This window comes from Schistocerca nitens, chromosome 2 (assembly GCF_023898315.1).
Source record: "Schistocerca nitens isolate TAMUIC-IGC-003100 chromosome 2, iqSchNite1.1, whole genome shotgun sequence".
NCBI lineage: Eukaryota > Metazoa > Arthropoda > Insecta > Orthoptera > Acrididae > Schistocerca > Schistocerca nitens.
Window position 1 is genome coordinate 193127723 of NC_064615.1, and position 17800 is coordinate 193145522.

General features: G+C 36.3%; 1 protein-coding gene across 1 annotated transcript in view; it reads right to left on the bottom strand.

The window, feature by feature from the left end:
* LOC126235885 (GPI transamidase component PIG-T) overlaps window positions 1–17800 on the bottom strand; it is a 110028-nt gene that overhangs the window by 18832 nt on the left and 73396 nt on the right. Inside the window, exons 6-7 of the mRNA XM_049944811.1 lie at window positions 11161–11365; window positions 3067–3219 (exon numbers count right to left, since the gene is read on the bottom strand). Coding sequence (XP_049800768.1) covers window positions 3067–3219; window positions 11161–11365 — 358 coding nt within the window. The remainder of the gene's footprint in view (window positions 1–3066; window positions 3220–11160; window positions 11366–17800) is intronic.

Sequence of the window (17800 nt, forward strand, 5' to 3'; positions counted from 1 at the left end):
AAATTTTATACTGTTCATCAATTGACTGAAATTAATGTGTATAGAATGTTGGACTGAAAATCTACAGTGAAGTAGGACGCAAAAACATAATATTTGGTCCAATTAAAAGAAGTGCCCAGAATATTTTGCTAGAGAAATGTCAGTATCTGGTGGAATCATTCACGCATGATGTAGCTTAGTGACTTCATGAGACAGATACTATCTATAACAGAAATATATTAATATTGGCTAATTATCATTAGATGTATACTTGAATAATGATTGCGTTTTGTCATAGATTTCTTTACAAGTCATCTGCACTTGGATAGAATGATTTAGAATATAAATATGTCACGAGAGGGGGGAGGGGGGGTGGGGGGGGGGGGTGGGGAAATCACAGTTCTCTGCAGTGGTTGTTTTTATTTGTTAGCTGAGTGTCATCCTCATGCTATTAATTATCTTTTGATACTAAACAAAATTATGATGTTAAGTATTTGGAATTTGGTCTACTGTTCTACATTCATAACACAAAGAATTTGGCAAAATTTATTTGGATGAAAAATGCAAATAAAAATTATCATTTGTTAATTGTGAATAACTGTTAAAATATTTACTCAAAACATTATTAATTTACATGAATAAAAACATTTGTTTATCACCTGAAAATACAAGTAGTTGCAAATAACAAAAAATTGATCTCCAAATACAGCTATTGTCCCAATTCTTTATCGTTTATGAAACAAATGTACCTTTTGTAGTTTTTAAAACCATCCTTTTTTCAAACATCTCTTCAGAATATTTGTTTGATATTTGAAGATTTTTCATTGTAACTTACAAAACAATATGTTCCATGCATGCCAAAGAGGGTAACAGTTAATTACATTTCTTGAACATTACCTAAAAGCAATCGGGTTACATTGCAAGACTTTTAAATTATGATCATCTTCAGCAAAAATTGAGAAATAATCAGTTCCCTTCTAGTTTTTAGTGAATAACTTCATTGTGGTTCCATATCAACTACCCCCCCCCTCCTCCTCAAATACCTTTCAAAATAAAAATTAATGATAAATGTCTTTTTCTATCATAACTTGATTTGAAACTCTTCAGCTAATTTCTTCCACATTTCTGTGGTTATCATATGTCTGAACTTGGTTTTAAGTCTCCCTTGATGTACAGATGAGTTATTTATTTTTAAATGGCAGATAGACTGTGATGGAATAGTTTCATGTTCTTCCTTTGGTGTAGGTAGGTGAGAAAAACCTTCAAATCATCTCTTGCCACTTTCTTGAATTGAAGTTTCTAGTGTGTTGCAATATTTATGGACACAGTCCGCTGGATTTTGCATAGCACTAATAATCCACGGGACACATTTTTTTGCCTTGGAGTATATCCAGAGCTTCATAACGTGTTATGTACTCATACGTACTCAAACTCGGTGTCTCTTATGAATTTTTTCAATCTCAAACATCTACGTAACTGCATAGATAATCTCAGACAGGGGAAAATTAATTCATCTTGTAATGCAAGGCATACTCAGAGTTAGTCCCAAAGCACTTTCAGTTAATTTAAAATGACTTTCAACATCCAGCAGCACTCCACAAAGTGTTCTATTTTTGTATAGTTTAGTGATGCCCTTCATTGAGTCCTTACTTTGTTCATTCTAGTGTTACTGATAAAACCGCTTGGAAATGACCCATTCTTATGTTGTATTTGTTACACTGCAAGTCAACTAAGCTGAGCTCAACTATAAGGTTAGTCTGAACACTGGAGTGCTTTAGGAGACGTTGTTATATTGGATGTAGCTTTCCCTTGCCTTTCTCTGACCTCTGAAACGATTCTTCTAGGAATTATAGGGAGACCTATATTTTAACACAGACTCTGAAACACAGTGCGACCTGATGTGGCATTTTTCTCATTGCTAGGGGGGAAATAAGCAATAAGTGATAGACAAAATCTAGGACCAACTGGGGATTGAGCCCTAGACATTTAGCTTTGTAGTCTGAAACTTGACCCACTAAACCACAGAGACACAGTCCTGTACCAATCATTAATAACTTATTCATCAAACAGAAACTGGTTGGTTGGTTGGTTGGAGAAGGGACCGAACTATGCGGTCATCAGACCCTCTGACCTGAGATTAACTAAAGCCGATGAAATCCCACATTAAAAGAGAGAACTACAACATCCATAAAATGATAAACTATTGATAGGGAAGGAAGAAAAAGAAAGAAGATGATGTGAGGGAAAGGAAGTGACTAATGACAGGGGCATGGAGGAAGAAGCACAGGAGACAAGACAAACAGAAACTGTGCAGAGTCAAATGAAAAAATGCTGGTTATGTGAGAGAGAGTTCTGTTTCAGAAGTAAACAGAGAAAATGCAGTTGTATTCTACATTGTTCATTATTTTAGTTATGAATAACAAATAAAAGCCCAAAAATCAATATTTTGAATGATCTATTTATTCTAATAACCATCTAGATTTGTTAAAATACTGCCTATCACTGGTGCCATAAACATACCATGTACAGAAAAACCAAAATCCTTTTTTAGATTGCCCTGTGCAATGAATATATACTTGAAAACTAAATTCATCGTTAAGTTGAAATACACAGAGCAGCCAAAGCACTTTTTTCACCAAATGATTTACTGTGATGAAAACAACATAGGGTAAACATAAATTTTTATTTTCCCAATATATGATGAAGCACAGCCTCCGAAAGATCTGTGCAACACAGCGATGTCATGTAATTCTTTCTTTCTTTGAGCTGCTCAACCTGTCTTCTTCTCACAATGAGCATCGCTCAGACTTTCCCCATCTTCCTCCATTCTGGATTGTGACATTCCATGGAGAACTATGACAACATATGTGTTGGAGAAACAATGTTGCCAGTTCTAATAAACTTTGTATTTCAAGAAAGGGTGTGTAATCTAAATCATGAAGCCTTGCTGCTTTTGTGAAATATCATTGTATTGTAGAAACAAATATAACTATACAGTTCATTTTGAAAATTATTAGCACACAAAAAAGATGAAAACTGAACTTTCACTGTGATTTGTTTTGAATTGATTTTGGCTCTGTAGCTTACCTGGTTCAATTTTCCTACCCTGAGATGTTATTTTGAGTGTATGGAGGTAAACTGGTATAAACCATGGTATATTTTCCATATAAACTACATCTATTTCTTTCCAATGTGTGTTGTGAATCCTTGTGACAATGCCACCACGTTCCTGGCCATAGCCTAAAAAGTGAAAAGAAGTTATTTAGAAAAAACAGAAGACACCACTCAAAAAATAAAACATTTCAAAGTAAAGTATAGACAAAACAAATGATCTTGTTTATATGGTTCCTTATACTTCGAGTACTCAATAACTCTCTAAGAAACAAATACATTCTTACACATCATGTTCCAAAAATTTAAGCATGAATGACATCACTGAAGGAAATGGAAAGTGTCAGCCAACAGTCAGTAGATTTTTGAATATTTCTTACGAAAACAAAGCCCTAAGCTATCACTGGTGTTGTGCATGAACAGTGAATTACACTCATCATCATATGAGAAGTATCTAAATAAATGAAGTATGACATTTTAGTGTTGTGCAGATAATAATAAATGACTTATTATTAAAGATACAGTACTGAGCAAAATAAATATATTATGTTAATGGAAGTTGCATGACCGGTGGTAAACACACACACGCGCGCGTGCACACACACACACACGCACACACGCACACACACACACACACAGAGAGAGAGAGAGAGAGAGAGAGAGAGAGAGAGAGAGAGAGAGAGAGAGAGAGAGAATGTGTTTTACCCAAAAATATTGTTTAAAGTGCATATTTCATTCCTGGATTCACTTTTACAACTAATTTCTCTATTACTGTTTAACTGCAGTGTGAATAAGGAATGTCAGCTTCCTTAATTGATTAAAGCAAATCATGGGATGGTTTCTTTGTAAATTCCTGCAATGATAGAAACATTCAATGATTTTGAAAGTAAGACATTGTCAACCGACCTGAGTAAAAACCCTAAGAGATTTTGGTCGTATGTAAAATCAGTAAGTGGGTCAAAATCATCTACATTCTCTCAGCGACCACAATGGCACTGAAACATGGCCGAAATACTGAATTCGGTCTTCCGAAGTTGTTTCATGGGGAAAGATCTTAACACTGTCCCTCCTTTCAATCATCGTACAAACATCAAAACGGTAGATATTGAGATAACCAATCGTAGAACTGAAAAGCAGCTACAATTGCTTAGTAGTGGAAAGGCTTCAGGACCAGATGAGATACCTGTAAGATTCTATAAAGATTATGCAAAAGAACTCGCTCCCCTTCAAGCAGTAATTTATCGTAGATCGCTTGAGCAACAGAAGGTACCTAACAACTGGAAAAAAGTGCAGGTCATTCTTGTTTTTAAGAAAGGCCGTAAGACAGATCCACATAATTACAGACCTATATCGTTGACGTCAATCTGTTGTAGAATTATGGAACATGTTTTATGTTCAAGATTATGACTTTTTGGAAAATTAACATCTCCTCTACAAAAATCAACATGGATTCCACAAACAGAGATCCTGCGAAACTCGGCTTGCTCTGTTCCTCCATGAGATCCACAGCACAGTGGACAATGGCACTTAGGCTGATGCCGTGTTCCTTGACTTCAGTAAGGCATTTGACACCGTCCCGCATTGCCATTTACTGAAAAAAATATGAGCTTACAGAGTATTGGAGCATACCTGTGATTGGATTCAAGACTTTCTTGCTGATAGAACTCAACACGTCGCTCTTAACGGAACTAAATCAACAGATGTAGAGGTAATATCCGGAGTACCAAAGGGAAGTGTGATAGGACCACTGATGTTTACAATATATATAAATGATCTAGTAGAAAGCTTTGGATGCTCTTTAAGGCTATTCACAGAGGATGCAGTTGTCTATACCAAAGTAGCAATGCAAGAAGATAGTAACAATTTGCAGAACGACCTGCAGAGAATTGACGAATGGTGCAGACTCTGGCAGTTGACCCTGAATGTAAATAAATGTAACATATTGTGCATACATAAGAAAAGAAATCCACTACTGTACAGCTATACCATTGATGACAAACAGCTGGAGACAGCGTCTGCCGTAAAATATCCAGGCGTAACTATCCAGAGCGACCTAAGTGGAATGACCATATAAAACAGATACGGGGAAAAACAGACGCCAGACTCAGATTCAACGGAAGAATCTTAAGGAAATGTAACTCATCCATGAAAGAAGTGGCTTATGAGGCACTTGTTCATCCAATTCTTGAGTATTGTTCATCTGTCTGGGATCCCTATCAGGTAGGACTGATAGAGGAGATAGAGAAGATCCAATGAAGAGTGGCGCATTTTGTCATGCAATTGTTTAGCTGGCGAGAGAGCGTTAAGGAGATGCTAAACAAACTCCACTGGCAGACATTACAAGAGAGGTGTTGTGAATCATGGAGAGATTTACTACTGAAATTTCGGGACAGCATTTTTCAGGAGTAGTCTGACAACATATTACTTCCCCCACATACATCTCGCATACTAACCACAAGGAGAAAGTTCGAGAAGTTAGAGCCAATAGAGAGGCTTACTGACAATCATTCTTCCCAAGCACTATTAGCAAGTGGAACAGGGTTGGAGGGTTCAGATAGTGGTACCGAAAGTACCCTCCGCCACACACCATTAGGTGGCTTGCGGAGTATGATGTAAATGTAGAAATGACACAGCTGAAAAAATTCCAAACCAAGCGAGTTGTTGTTCTTTAATAACTTCATCACTAACAGGACATTTAGGCCTCTGCCAAATTTTCAATGAAATTGAGCAGTGTGAACATGTATCAGCACTTGATTGGTGCTACAGTTCAATTTGAAATAATATCCTCAACAATATGTCTATTAGCTATATAGCCTTAAAAAAAATAAAAAAAAAACACCACCACCACTGAGGGCCGAACCGCACAATAACACTGGGTTCGGTGTGGGGAGGCGGTGGGGTGGGTGGACTGCTGTGGCCTATTATGGGGTTGTGAATCACTGAGGGCTACAGCGGGACAAAGTCTCTCCATCGTTTCCAGGTCCTCGGTTCAATACACAATACAATACACACGAGCTTTACCCAACATATCTCAGATTGTAGCTTTAGATGCCTACAACTGGTTCATTCTGTCATTTCAGAAAGCAAAAATAAATTGCTAGCACCACAGATAGACATGATTCTCTAGGAACCAGCTGGATCACAAGTCACAATGGAGTTGTGGAGTCAACACACAGATGAACTAATCAAGACTCCTAGTTCCGCATGTCTCACCTTTAGAAGTTTCTCATTCTGTTCGCCTAAAGATGGAAGTGTTGGCATACTTTGCATATTTTCTCTCTTTATTGTATTCTGGGACTGCCCCCCACCTCCCCCAAAAGGAAGTTTTACTCAACACAAAATCACGCAGTAGCTGATCATCTTGCAGAAGCCTTTTAAAGGATCTCAGAATTCTCACATTCATTTCACAATGTATTTATTCCCTAATTGTTTGTGTTACCAACATTATAAATCAGCTTTAGCTGAACTTTGGGGTACACAAGTGCAATACAAGACACAATATTTTCATGTAGACTTTTTATCCTGTGGTTTAGATAGAAGTTACATGCTTGGGTGCAAAGGTATTCAACAAGCTTTCGTCTAATGCAATGTTACAGATTGGGAATCCCAATCAGTTTGAAAGAAAATTAAAAACATACCTCATTAGCTGCTCTCCCTATAAATCATTTGAATATCAAGATTTAAGGACTGTTCTATTAACTACATAGGAAGTAGCAGTGTTCAGTGTAAAGCTACATTCCAAATAGTAATGCACTGTAAAGAGCACTCAGAATCTGTAACTGTTGGTAACTTTTTTCTTTGAAAAATATCAATATAATGAAGTAAATGAACAAATGCTCAAAATGTAAACATTGTTTTCAAACTACAGAAAAGGCCCATATTAATAATATCAAAAAGTAGTAGTCAAGCTCACTTTAAGATCTGTTCAAAACCCTGGGGATTTTAACTACACCATGTGAGTACCTTTACTAATCAGATGTACAAATAAAAAATGGCATTCATACTTACTGCACTAACAGTTCTCTCCACAACCTTGGAACAAGATCTAAACTGAACTTACATTTACTAAGAAAGAATGAACATAAAAGTCACAAAAGGGAATACAACCATACAATAAAATACCCAACAAAAGTCAAGAGATTACTAAAACAAACTTATTTAAAGAGGTGGTTAAAAAATACCTGCTAAGCAATACATTCTATAAAGTGAAGGATTACTTAGATAACACAGTGTGAGTTTAGCAAAAAATGTAATACAAATAAACAACAACAACAACAAAATTATCACTTTGTGGAATACGTTCAACACTACTTTTTTTGTTTTGTTTTTTTCATTTTCTGGAAAAACTTACTCCCAAAGCTATGCAATGTATAATATCTTACCCTGTTTCTGATTTCAACATCTCACTCATTTTAGAAGGGTTCTGACCCAGTTTTTAGAGCTAGTAAATGGGAACATGCAGCACACAAAACAGAAACCAAACATCGTCGCTATAGTCCTACCGTCAGGTGATTATGAAACAATGTGTATATATTGTATGAAGTGTTTGCAGTGACTTAGTTAGAAATGAAAGAGCAATGTAGCAATAGCCTTTTACAGTGATAAACAACTTTTTGGCCAAACAGTATTGTACATTAGACATCAACTGAATGAGATAGCACTGTTTTAAACAGACTAGTCTTGTATTCAGAAGTGTGCAGACTCCAGTCATCATTCAGCCATCCTGATTTAAGTTTTCCATGGTTTCCCTGAAATACTTCAGCAAATGCTGGGATGGTTCCTATGATAATGCCACAGACGATTATCTGTCCCATCCTTGGCAAATTAGACCTGTAACTGTGTTGTTGTTGTTGTTGTTGTTGTTGTTGTTGTGGTCTTCAGTCCGAAGACTGGTTTGATGCAGCTGTCCATGCTACTCCATCCTGTGTGAGTCTCTTTGCCTCTGAGTAACTACTACAACCTACATCTTTCTTAATCTGCTTACTATATTCATCTCTTGGTCTCCGTCTATGATTTTTGCCTCATGCACTTCCCTCCACTACTAAATCGGTGATCCCTTGATGTCTTAGGATATGTCCTATCAACCAATTCCTTCTCTTGGTCAAGTCGTACCATAAATTTCCTATCACTCCCATTCTATGCAGTACTTTCTCATTAGTTACGTGATCAACCCATCTAATCTTCAGCAATGTTCTGTAGAATCACAGTTCCAAAGCTCCTATTCTCCTTTCATCTAAACTGTTTATTGTCCATGTTTGACTTCCATACATGGCTACAATTCAGACAAATACCTTCAGAACTTCCTAACACTTAAGTCTAAATTCAACGTTAACAAATTTCTCTTCTTCAGAAATGCTTTTCTTACCATTGCCATCCTACATTTTATATCCTCTGCTGTAAGTATGTGAATGCCTTTAGAGTACAGTACTATGACATGTCTAATGCCATTGTAAAAGTGATCTTCCAATGAATAGAACTACTACTGCTGCTACTACTGCTACTACAACAGAACTATCAACAACAGCCATCTTGTATAAATAAGAAGACAGCAGCTTCTTTCAAAGTAGCAGTTTTCTAATGTGCTTGATTAAATTTATGTGCCACAAATATGAATTGTATTAAGTAGTGTAGTGATAGTTCACTGTTAATACAGCATACAACCTACATTTCAATTATTGGCTTTTCATGCGTTAATGTATATCTTGATTTGTTCCACATCCCTGAAAGTTCTTGGGACTGACGACAAAATGAATGATGATGAAGTGCAATGGAAGACAATAAGAGTTTTCAGACAAAAGTTTTTTTACCATATTTTCTCAGATGCAATACAAGAAACAGATATGTTAGAAAACAAATATATTCGAGAGGGATGCAGAAAGCAGTGGAAGCTATGCAATGGAAAATCAAATAGACTGTCCACAAAAGCAAAACTAAAGAGAATAATAAAAGTGAGGAAGCAAAAAGAGAAAATAAGAACAGAAATGATGACAATGGGAAGCAGGCATAATAAGGAAGGGTGACATGTGGTATGCTCGGATGGAGAGAGAGGGCTATTAGGTGACATTCTGCAGAGATTTCAGTTTTCCCTGTTTATGGGTACCTTCTGAATAATCACTCTGCAAGTAAGTGGTCAATAATGTTGAAGTCATTGAAATCACTGAAAAATTGGATGTTTGTTACATTCACTTTCTGAAAATGTGTTGCCAAACTGAATGTGCCCAGGCTTCTTAAAAATAAAGATTTTTGCCTTCACTTCAAGACATTACAGTCTTCCAAAATTCTCATCTAAGAATAATATCAATTGCAATAACCACAAGGGCTCATAATTTAGGTAAACTCAAACATCAAACAAATGTTAAAGCGATGAGTGGAGTGCCTGCAATGCAACTGTAATCATTGCTTTAAATTTAATAACAAAACAAAAAAATAATAATAATAGAAATGTGTCACAGTATCTTGATGGCAAAATTGAATATGAAAGGCTGATAAGGTCAGTTAGTTCTTACACTAGTTTTGAATGTTAGTTGGATAAAACATACCTCTATTTTAATAACAAAAGAATTTCCATGTTTGTTACTTCATGGGTTGTTACTGAAATTCTTTTATTCTGCTTTTACTTTCATTGGTAATGCTATAACAATTAAGTCTCTAATGATACAAGTGGAAACCTAGTGCTTTTACTTGGCTAATAATTTCCAGTGATGTTAACTTTTTACTACAAAAATGCATTTCACTAGTACATGTCCCACATCCCCCTCGCCCACTATTTTTAAGGCATGTAAGGGGAGGGGCAATGTGTTACTTTATGGACACAGCACAATGCACTGCGATCAGCTACTTGCAAAATATTTAATGCAATATAATGGAAAATGATGGTGCTTTCTGCTAAAGTAAAAGCTATTTTATCACAAGCTTTGGGTGCAGTTAATAGCCCTGAAGACAAATACAGCTAAAATGGTATGAGGGAAGGCAGCAAATCACAGAGAACAAATGTAACAAGCAATTATTTGTGACAAAGAGTAATGTCATTATAAGTATAAGGGGACAGACCTCTGCTCGCCAAATAGAGGAGACCTACTGCTGCCCAATTGCTCAAAGAATCAGTGTTGAGAAATCTGAGTTTGTTTTAGCTCTGACAGATGATATTGCTGCCCTTCTGCACAAAGCTGTCCACTGCTCAATGCTTCCTCTATTTGGCGAGTATCGATCTATCACCTTATATTTATTATCTTCCATCTTGAATTTTCCACAATTCCAGAGCACAATTTTTTTTCCCTTCTGGAGATACTGTAGACACTTACTTTGTGAACATTCAGCTCAACAATGACATTTTTACAAAGATCAAACAAGCTTTGAAGGACTAAAATTTTTAATAGTGCTGGGACAAGAATCATGAGAACATTATCAAAGCTTTACTGTACTACTATTTCATAGCTATGCCATAATGCTAAACTGTCTCAGACCATATTCAGTCTCTTGGGATAATACAGTAGAGTTTAAGAATGAAACAGAGATTTGTTGGTTAACTATTTGTATTTCAGTAAAGAAATTTTTCAAAGGGTTTCTGAGCAGTACTGTTTTGGCCAATTATGTAGTTCATAATGGCATTTTAGTAATACATTATTACAAAGATTTAAGACTTTGCACTTTATTGCACTATAGCAAAATAATGTTCTTCGAAGACTTCTGTATTTCAGTGATTTCCCTACGTGGTATCCACGGAATATTATTCATTTAACATAATGTTATTAGCAGTTGTTTTCATCAGTCAATAAATGTTATGAAGCCAATAATTGAAATATAAGATTTGGCAAACTTAGTATATAGCTGACTTTGACCAAGTTCTACATCTTTTTAAAGGCTGGTACTATAACACTGCCAAAAGCACATATCAGTCACATGATAACACTCCTTTAATGGTGGAGATGAGTTTTGGTACCTGTTACCTGGGCCAGTCTGGTAGATTAGCCTGTGTTGTTACAATCAATAGTACAATTTTAACCTAAATATACCTACATTAACAGCTTTAACACAATGCCATATATTTGATAAATTTACAATTCAACTTACCAACAATATATCGGTTTGCATGAAGAACTGGTGGAATATTTACAGTGAATATTTTTGGAGATGATGTTTCTGCCGCGATGCTTATCATACTCCCAGGCAATGTTATCTTCCTGACGTCATAGACAGCATACTTTGTTTCATAGCCTCCTCGCCAACTGGACAGTCGTGTTTCAGGAGGAGGAATCAGTTGGAATGTGGCTCCTGTCTGAATTGAAGTGTTAAAAATTATTCATACTGAATAGTTAATGTTTGTACACAATCAAGTAATATAATTATGGCCTTCATCTTATGATTCAGGGTTTAGTAACACATAGGTGATTAAGCAAATCATATTGTGAGGTGGTGGAAGCCAAGAGTATATAGGGTACTGCAAATAACATGCCTATGCTTTGAGTACTGACGATTAAAGAAAACAATTAGAACATATGGTTGGAATTCAGTTTTCTCCATGGAGTCTGTCCTCATCCCATCCAAAAAGTCTCCTCTGACCTGGGGTTCTGGGCAACTTTTCTGCAACTCTTCCCATTTTCAAACCTCACCAATCCGTTTCCTTCAGCCCCCATCCTCTCCCTTCAACACTTCTGTCAGACGAAGAAGCGACTGGCTCTGAGAGTTTGCATGTTTCCACATCTTTCGCAAATTTCTTCATGGCACCCCATCCCTCCCTCCCTCTCTCTCTCTCTCTCTCTCTCTCTCTCTCTCTCACACACACACACACACACACACACACACACACACACACACACACAGAGAGAGAGAGAGAGAGAGAGAGAGAGAGAGAGAGAGAGACCTAGTGTCATCTCCAGGCACTAATGTCCAACTCAATGCCTCCTGAATGTGGTGAGTAACAATCTATCCTTCCCATATTGTTGTTATTCCATTCTGTGTTTTCCATTGTTTCAATTATATATGTGTTCCATTTAAAGCAATGCACCGAACACAGTCTTTTGATTATTTTTGTAGATAATATTGTCTATATTGTACCCAGTGTTTCAAAACAATCATCAGGGTTTTAAGGCTTTGTAGGATTAATTACATTCAACTTATGATTATAAATAATACATCAAATGAAAGTGCACATGCACTTATTCCTGTGTCTTCAGTTAGTAAGCGCCACTGGCAAAAACGGCAACTAGTGAACAGAAAGCTTTTGGTGTTTTACAGTTTGCAAGGACTTAATCTGTTGTTACAGTGTAGTGTGTGTTCTGTATAAGTTCCATTGTAATCTTCCAAGTGATAATGACATCCATAGATTATATCATCACTTTTAAGACACTGGCTGTCTTTGCAAAGGGAAGAGTACCGAAGAGCAAGAGTGACTGAAGAACATATTGATGAGAGTGAGAGAGTGTTACACTTGTAGACCCAAGAAATAACTTCAGATAGCTTGTCATGTGAATTAGCAATTACAATGCTGTCTGTGGGGAGACTTTTAAGGAGGTGCTTAAAACTACGTCTTTTTCATATGTAGTTATCACAAACTCTAAAGCAGTGCCAGCCATAGCATGCCCAAACTTCACACGGGCTGAGTGTGCAGGTCAAGTTTCTGCCTGTATCACTTTGCTCATTTCTTCCCAAAAGTACTTGGTACAGCCCGACATTTCATGTAGTACAGCAGTGTGGCATTTTTCGGTCGGTACAGGTCTCTTCACTCAACAGGATCATGGTGTCAGCACTGTTTACCCTTCGCTATTTGTTCATGGTATGAGAGACATTCGCAGGTCCAGTGGTTGTCGGCACAAAAAGAGGCAGTCTAGAGATTTATTGTCACAAGCCTTTAAAAATGAATGAATGACAGAAGAGAGGGATGAAAATTCTCAATATATTATTACACAGTTGCATAAGCAACAGATGCTGCAAATTTATTCAGAAGCAGTATTACAATGCCACTCAGAAAGAATTTAAAGATTTAGTCTACAATGAAAGAGCAAAGAATTACAAAGATTGACAGATGGGATTCATTGTTGGGTATATTAAGAAGCACTTGTGATGAAGCAAGCTGGGATCTCTCTACTTCCTCCCTTGTTTTGCCGCCTGCTTCTTAAATTCATTTTTTTCATTTTTGACTAATTACCATTACCATATATGAGTCTTAAGAAATATAGCACCAGATCTAATTTTGTGCTTAGTTTTGTATTTGTAATCAATTTACTAATTTATTTTGACCATTCCTAGTTAATACCTTTGTTATAGGGTGAAATCAGTAATTCTTTCATGGCTTAGATTCTGTTGTTGACTTATAAACAAATATCAATTCTGTACTAATTATAAACATTTGGAAGAAGAGCTACTAGGATTCTTAAAGTATTTATTTGGCTCTATTCGAAAACATATTAGCAAAGCCAGCCCTTAATTAATGCCAAAATAATTACCATGTTTGTCAAAAGTATTGTTTGTATAACTATATCTGTTAATTTCATTATTTAAACAAATAATTCAGCCTAACCTTTGTGGTAGAAGAATCTGTTAAAAAGAAGGAATTATTCTATGGATTCAGTTAATTGAATGAGTTATGTTTTAACTGTAATTTCTGTAACGTAAATGTATAGTTTCAGTACCCATTATTGTGAGGATATATAAAGGCCTGATTTCTGGCCCCAAGACAGTCAGTCCATGGCCGATTTTCAGATAGGAAGTCTGTATCAGTTAGAGTAATGCATTAACTTAACAGTAGAATTAGTGTAACACTAATAGGCTGTGTGTTAAAACAATGACAGTGTCTATACAATTTATTTGAGAAACAGTGTCACACATACCTTATTATTCTGCAAGAACTGTGTGGTTAGATATTTACTGCTCACAGATGTTCAATAGCAAACTATTGTAGCATTATGTTGATGTTTGCCTGCAAGCTATTAATGAGGCTTATTATTTCCCATTAGTGAACTGTGAATTGGCCAGATAACAGTGTAATATGGGGGTGGGTGGGGGGAGGGGGGGGGGTGAACTGTGACAATAAAGAACTGAGAAATGCAACTGTGCAACTGTCAGCTACATCATTTACAGGAGACAGTGTTGAACTTCGACCCCAATTTTTCGGCCAGTATAAGAACACAGTACATCGACACCAAGGACTATCAATGAAGAAATAAAGTAGGCAAACGTCACATACTCTGTGCTAAATTTGCAGGCATGCAGCACATGAAGACATAGGTGATACAAATAGTAATATTTCTGATGTACCACACATAATTCCACTGTCAGTTGCAATCGAGTTTGATGGAACTGGACGAAGAGTACAGAGACTTTACCATTACTGCAAAGTACATTGGCTAATTCAAGGGATGAGCCTGGAATGATTTTTCAATTTAGATCTCTCTACTGTTAATTTATGAATGAAAATGGAGTGCAGGAATGAAAATTAGAACACCCAGAATGGATTACAGACCATGCATTTTAAGTGGACTTTGTAACGGGACATCGTCCTCTAGCATTACCAGTATTATTAAATTATTTTTTTAAGAAACATTTGAAATTATGAATTATTGGTACACTTAAAATTTCTATTATTAATTATGCAATCCTGGATTGTTTACTATGTTTATTTCTAGATTCATTTATGGAATAATAATAGAAATTAATAATGTAACAGATACTAGTACACATTCTTTTGTTAAGAAAAATTGTAAGCCCTTTGGAATATTTTTATTTCCACAGAGTGTGAGGGAGTTACAGGCTTGAGCACAATGAATGCGGACTTATTTTTGTATTTTGTAACAACATTGTAATTTCAGTTTTGTTAATTTATTTAATAAAATTGCAGCCAAATAGCCATATACAGTTACTTTGCTTAACATTTTACATTTACGTTTACATTTTACATTTTTGCATATTCATTTACCGATTTCACTCTTTTACTGCACAGTTCTATGTGATTTCGTTCACAGGCTTCATTACACAGTTTACATACACATTACGACATGTCGCAGCTCGAAGTTTGGTGCTGTCCATGAGTGGTTCGTCATTGCTTCGGTGCCATAGAACTCCGGCCATATTTTTTCTCATTTGTCCTCAATGATCTTCAGTTGCTTTCTGGAAGCCCTGGTGTGTGTGTGGCATCATATATCGAAGTTTGATGTCTTCAATTAGGAATGTCTCTCTCACTAGCAGGTACATTAGTATAGATCTTGTTGTCTTTGAGAGACCTAGTGCTCTTTTTAGATACGTCGAGTTTACCTTTTCTAGTGTTTCTAGATTTTTTTCTGTAAGGTGGTCCCATATAACCTCCATCCCATAGGCCAGGATTGGCAAGATTTTTGCATTGAATAATTTCATGGCTGTTCTAGACTGAGTAAGCGGATGTTTTTGATGTCCTGTATTGCTATTATTGCTTGGGTTGCATGTTCTGTTGTATGTTTTGTGAAGCATTTGGTTGGTGGTTGCAATGTCACCCCTAGGTATTTAAAGTCTGATGAGATTTTTATTTTTTGTCCTCTGATGCTGATTTCCGCATTCTTGGGTGTTTTGCCCCCTTTTCCGAAAATTACCATTTCTATCTTTGTTATGTTTATGTGTAGTTTGTGTTCACTGCACCATTTGTCTATTTTCTCAATGATTTTCTGCAGCTTCTGTAATTGGCTTTGTTAATGTGAAACATCAAAATACTGTATGATATACTAAAATGTGAGAAAATATATTTACTTGAAAACAAAAATTCTGCAACAACTATCTTCAAAATTATTTAGTGCAATAAAACCATGAAGACCTAAATTGTGAAATCTTCATAAAAGTCTAGAAAAAAGATGGAATTCGGAAGGAGGGGGAAGATTACATCTTGACTGCACACTACCCATAGTAACACATTGCAAGGTGAGGAATGATTTCTTTCTGATATGACGGGGATGCATTTAAAAAGAAAATTGGGTTATAGGTGGGATACACTTTGACTAACACAGTCCAATTACCTAAGCTCACTGCTGTTAAAGAAAATGCGACGTTTGAAGAATTCATTGTGGCCTTGAAAGAATTACAAAGATAGTTTCCTAAGTGTTTTGAGAACACTGCCAATCTTACATCTGTTTTTGAGCTGTTTTCGAGACCATTTGTCATTTCCATTGAAAGTGCTCCTGTGCATATGCAGATGTAAGTGACCTGCTAGGGAATTCCTATTTTAACGACAAATCCTTTTATGTTAAAACTGTTCAGGATGTCTATGTTGCTTTCCTCAGAGTTTTCACATCTCCGTAATGAGGTTGCAAAATAGCTCCAATATTTTTATCGATACATTTATGTAAAAGATCTTTTTTCAATTATGAAATTAAATAAGTCATGATAATGTGGCAACTTGAGTTCAAACATCTGTGAAATTATCTGTCTCTGTCCATATGCCGACAGCCGACAGCCTGTACCAGTCAAAAATTATGCCTTCAGTGTGCCAAAAATAATTAAATAAAACTGAAAATTTGTTTTGTCTGTGATTTATGCTGTTGAGAAATGTGAAATATAAAAACAAGTTTTATGCAGTGGGACTGCACTGCCATTTAAACATTTAAGCGAGGTGTGTTCAAAGTTCCCCCCCTCCCCCCAAGTACATACGATGTAAAACACAGACTGGCCATAGCAAGGAAAGCTTTTCTGAAAAAGAGGATCTGCTGACACTGAATATAAATTTAAGCATTTGGAAGTCTTTTTTGAAGGTATTCATCTGGAGTGTAACCTTGTACAGAAGTGTATGTGAACAATAAGCAGTTCACATAAGAGATGAATACAAACTTATGAAATTTGATGCTATGGAAGAATGCTGAAGATTAGACAAGTAGATCACATAATTAATGAGGAGGTACTGAACTGAATTCGGGGGAAAAGAAATTTATGGACAGTTTGACTAAAAGAAGAGATCGTTTATAGGACACACTCAGTGTGTTAGGTGAAAGCTGTAGAGGGAAATGATTGTATGAAGACAGTATGAAGGTTCAAATGGATGTAGGATGCATAAATTATTTGGTGATGTAGAAGCTTGCACAGGATAGACTAGCATGGAGAACGGCATCAAACCATTCTTCACACTGAAGATCACAACAATGTTTCACACCATGTTTCACCTTCTATGATCAGCGTATAAGCAGAAAAGAAAATTTCATTAAAAAGGAAAGCACAGATCTTCAAAAAAGACATTAAAATTCATCAGTTTTATAATGTAACAAAAAAATATCATCATATTCAAAAATCATAATTGAACAGTACATTATACAGTAACCACAGAAATTAGTTGCAATGGATTTAGAATGATATAAGCAATGTTTATCCTACACAGAAAATTCAGAAGATACAAAAAAATTTAAGTTCATTAATATTAAAAAAAGAGCTGCATGTTCAGAGGCTCAACAGACAGTGTGTTGGCCTACAAGAAAGGATGTAAGCCACATTTTGGATGTGGGCCATGTTTTAACTGAGTTAACAAGAAAAATTAAGGAAATTAAGGACTAGATACATTGCTACTTACTGTAAAGATCACACATTGAGCTGTAGACATGTACAATGAAATGAAAGTTGTGTCACGTAGAATGAAAGCTTCAATCTGATTGGGGGGAGGGGGGGGGCAGGAAAGGAGAAGGGGTAGCAGGGTAAGGGGGGGGGGGGCAGTGCCACATTTGGAGGCTGTAGGATGGAGAGGGGTAGGGGGGCAAGAGGGGGGAACGGG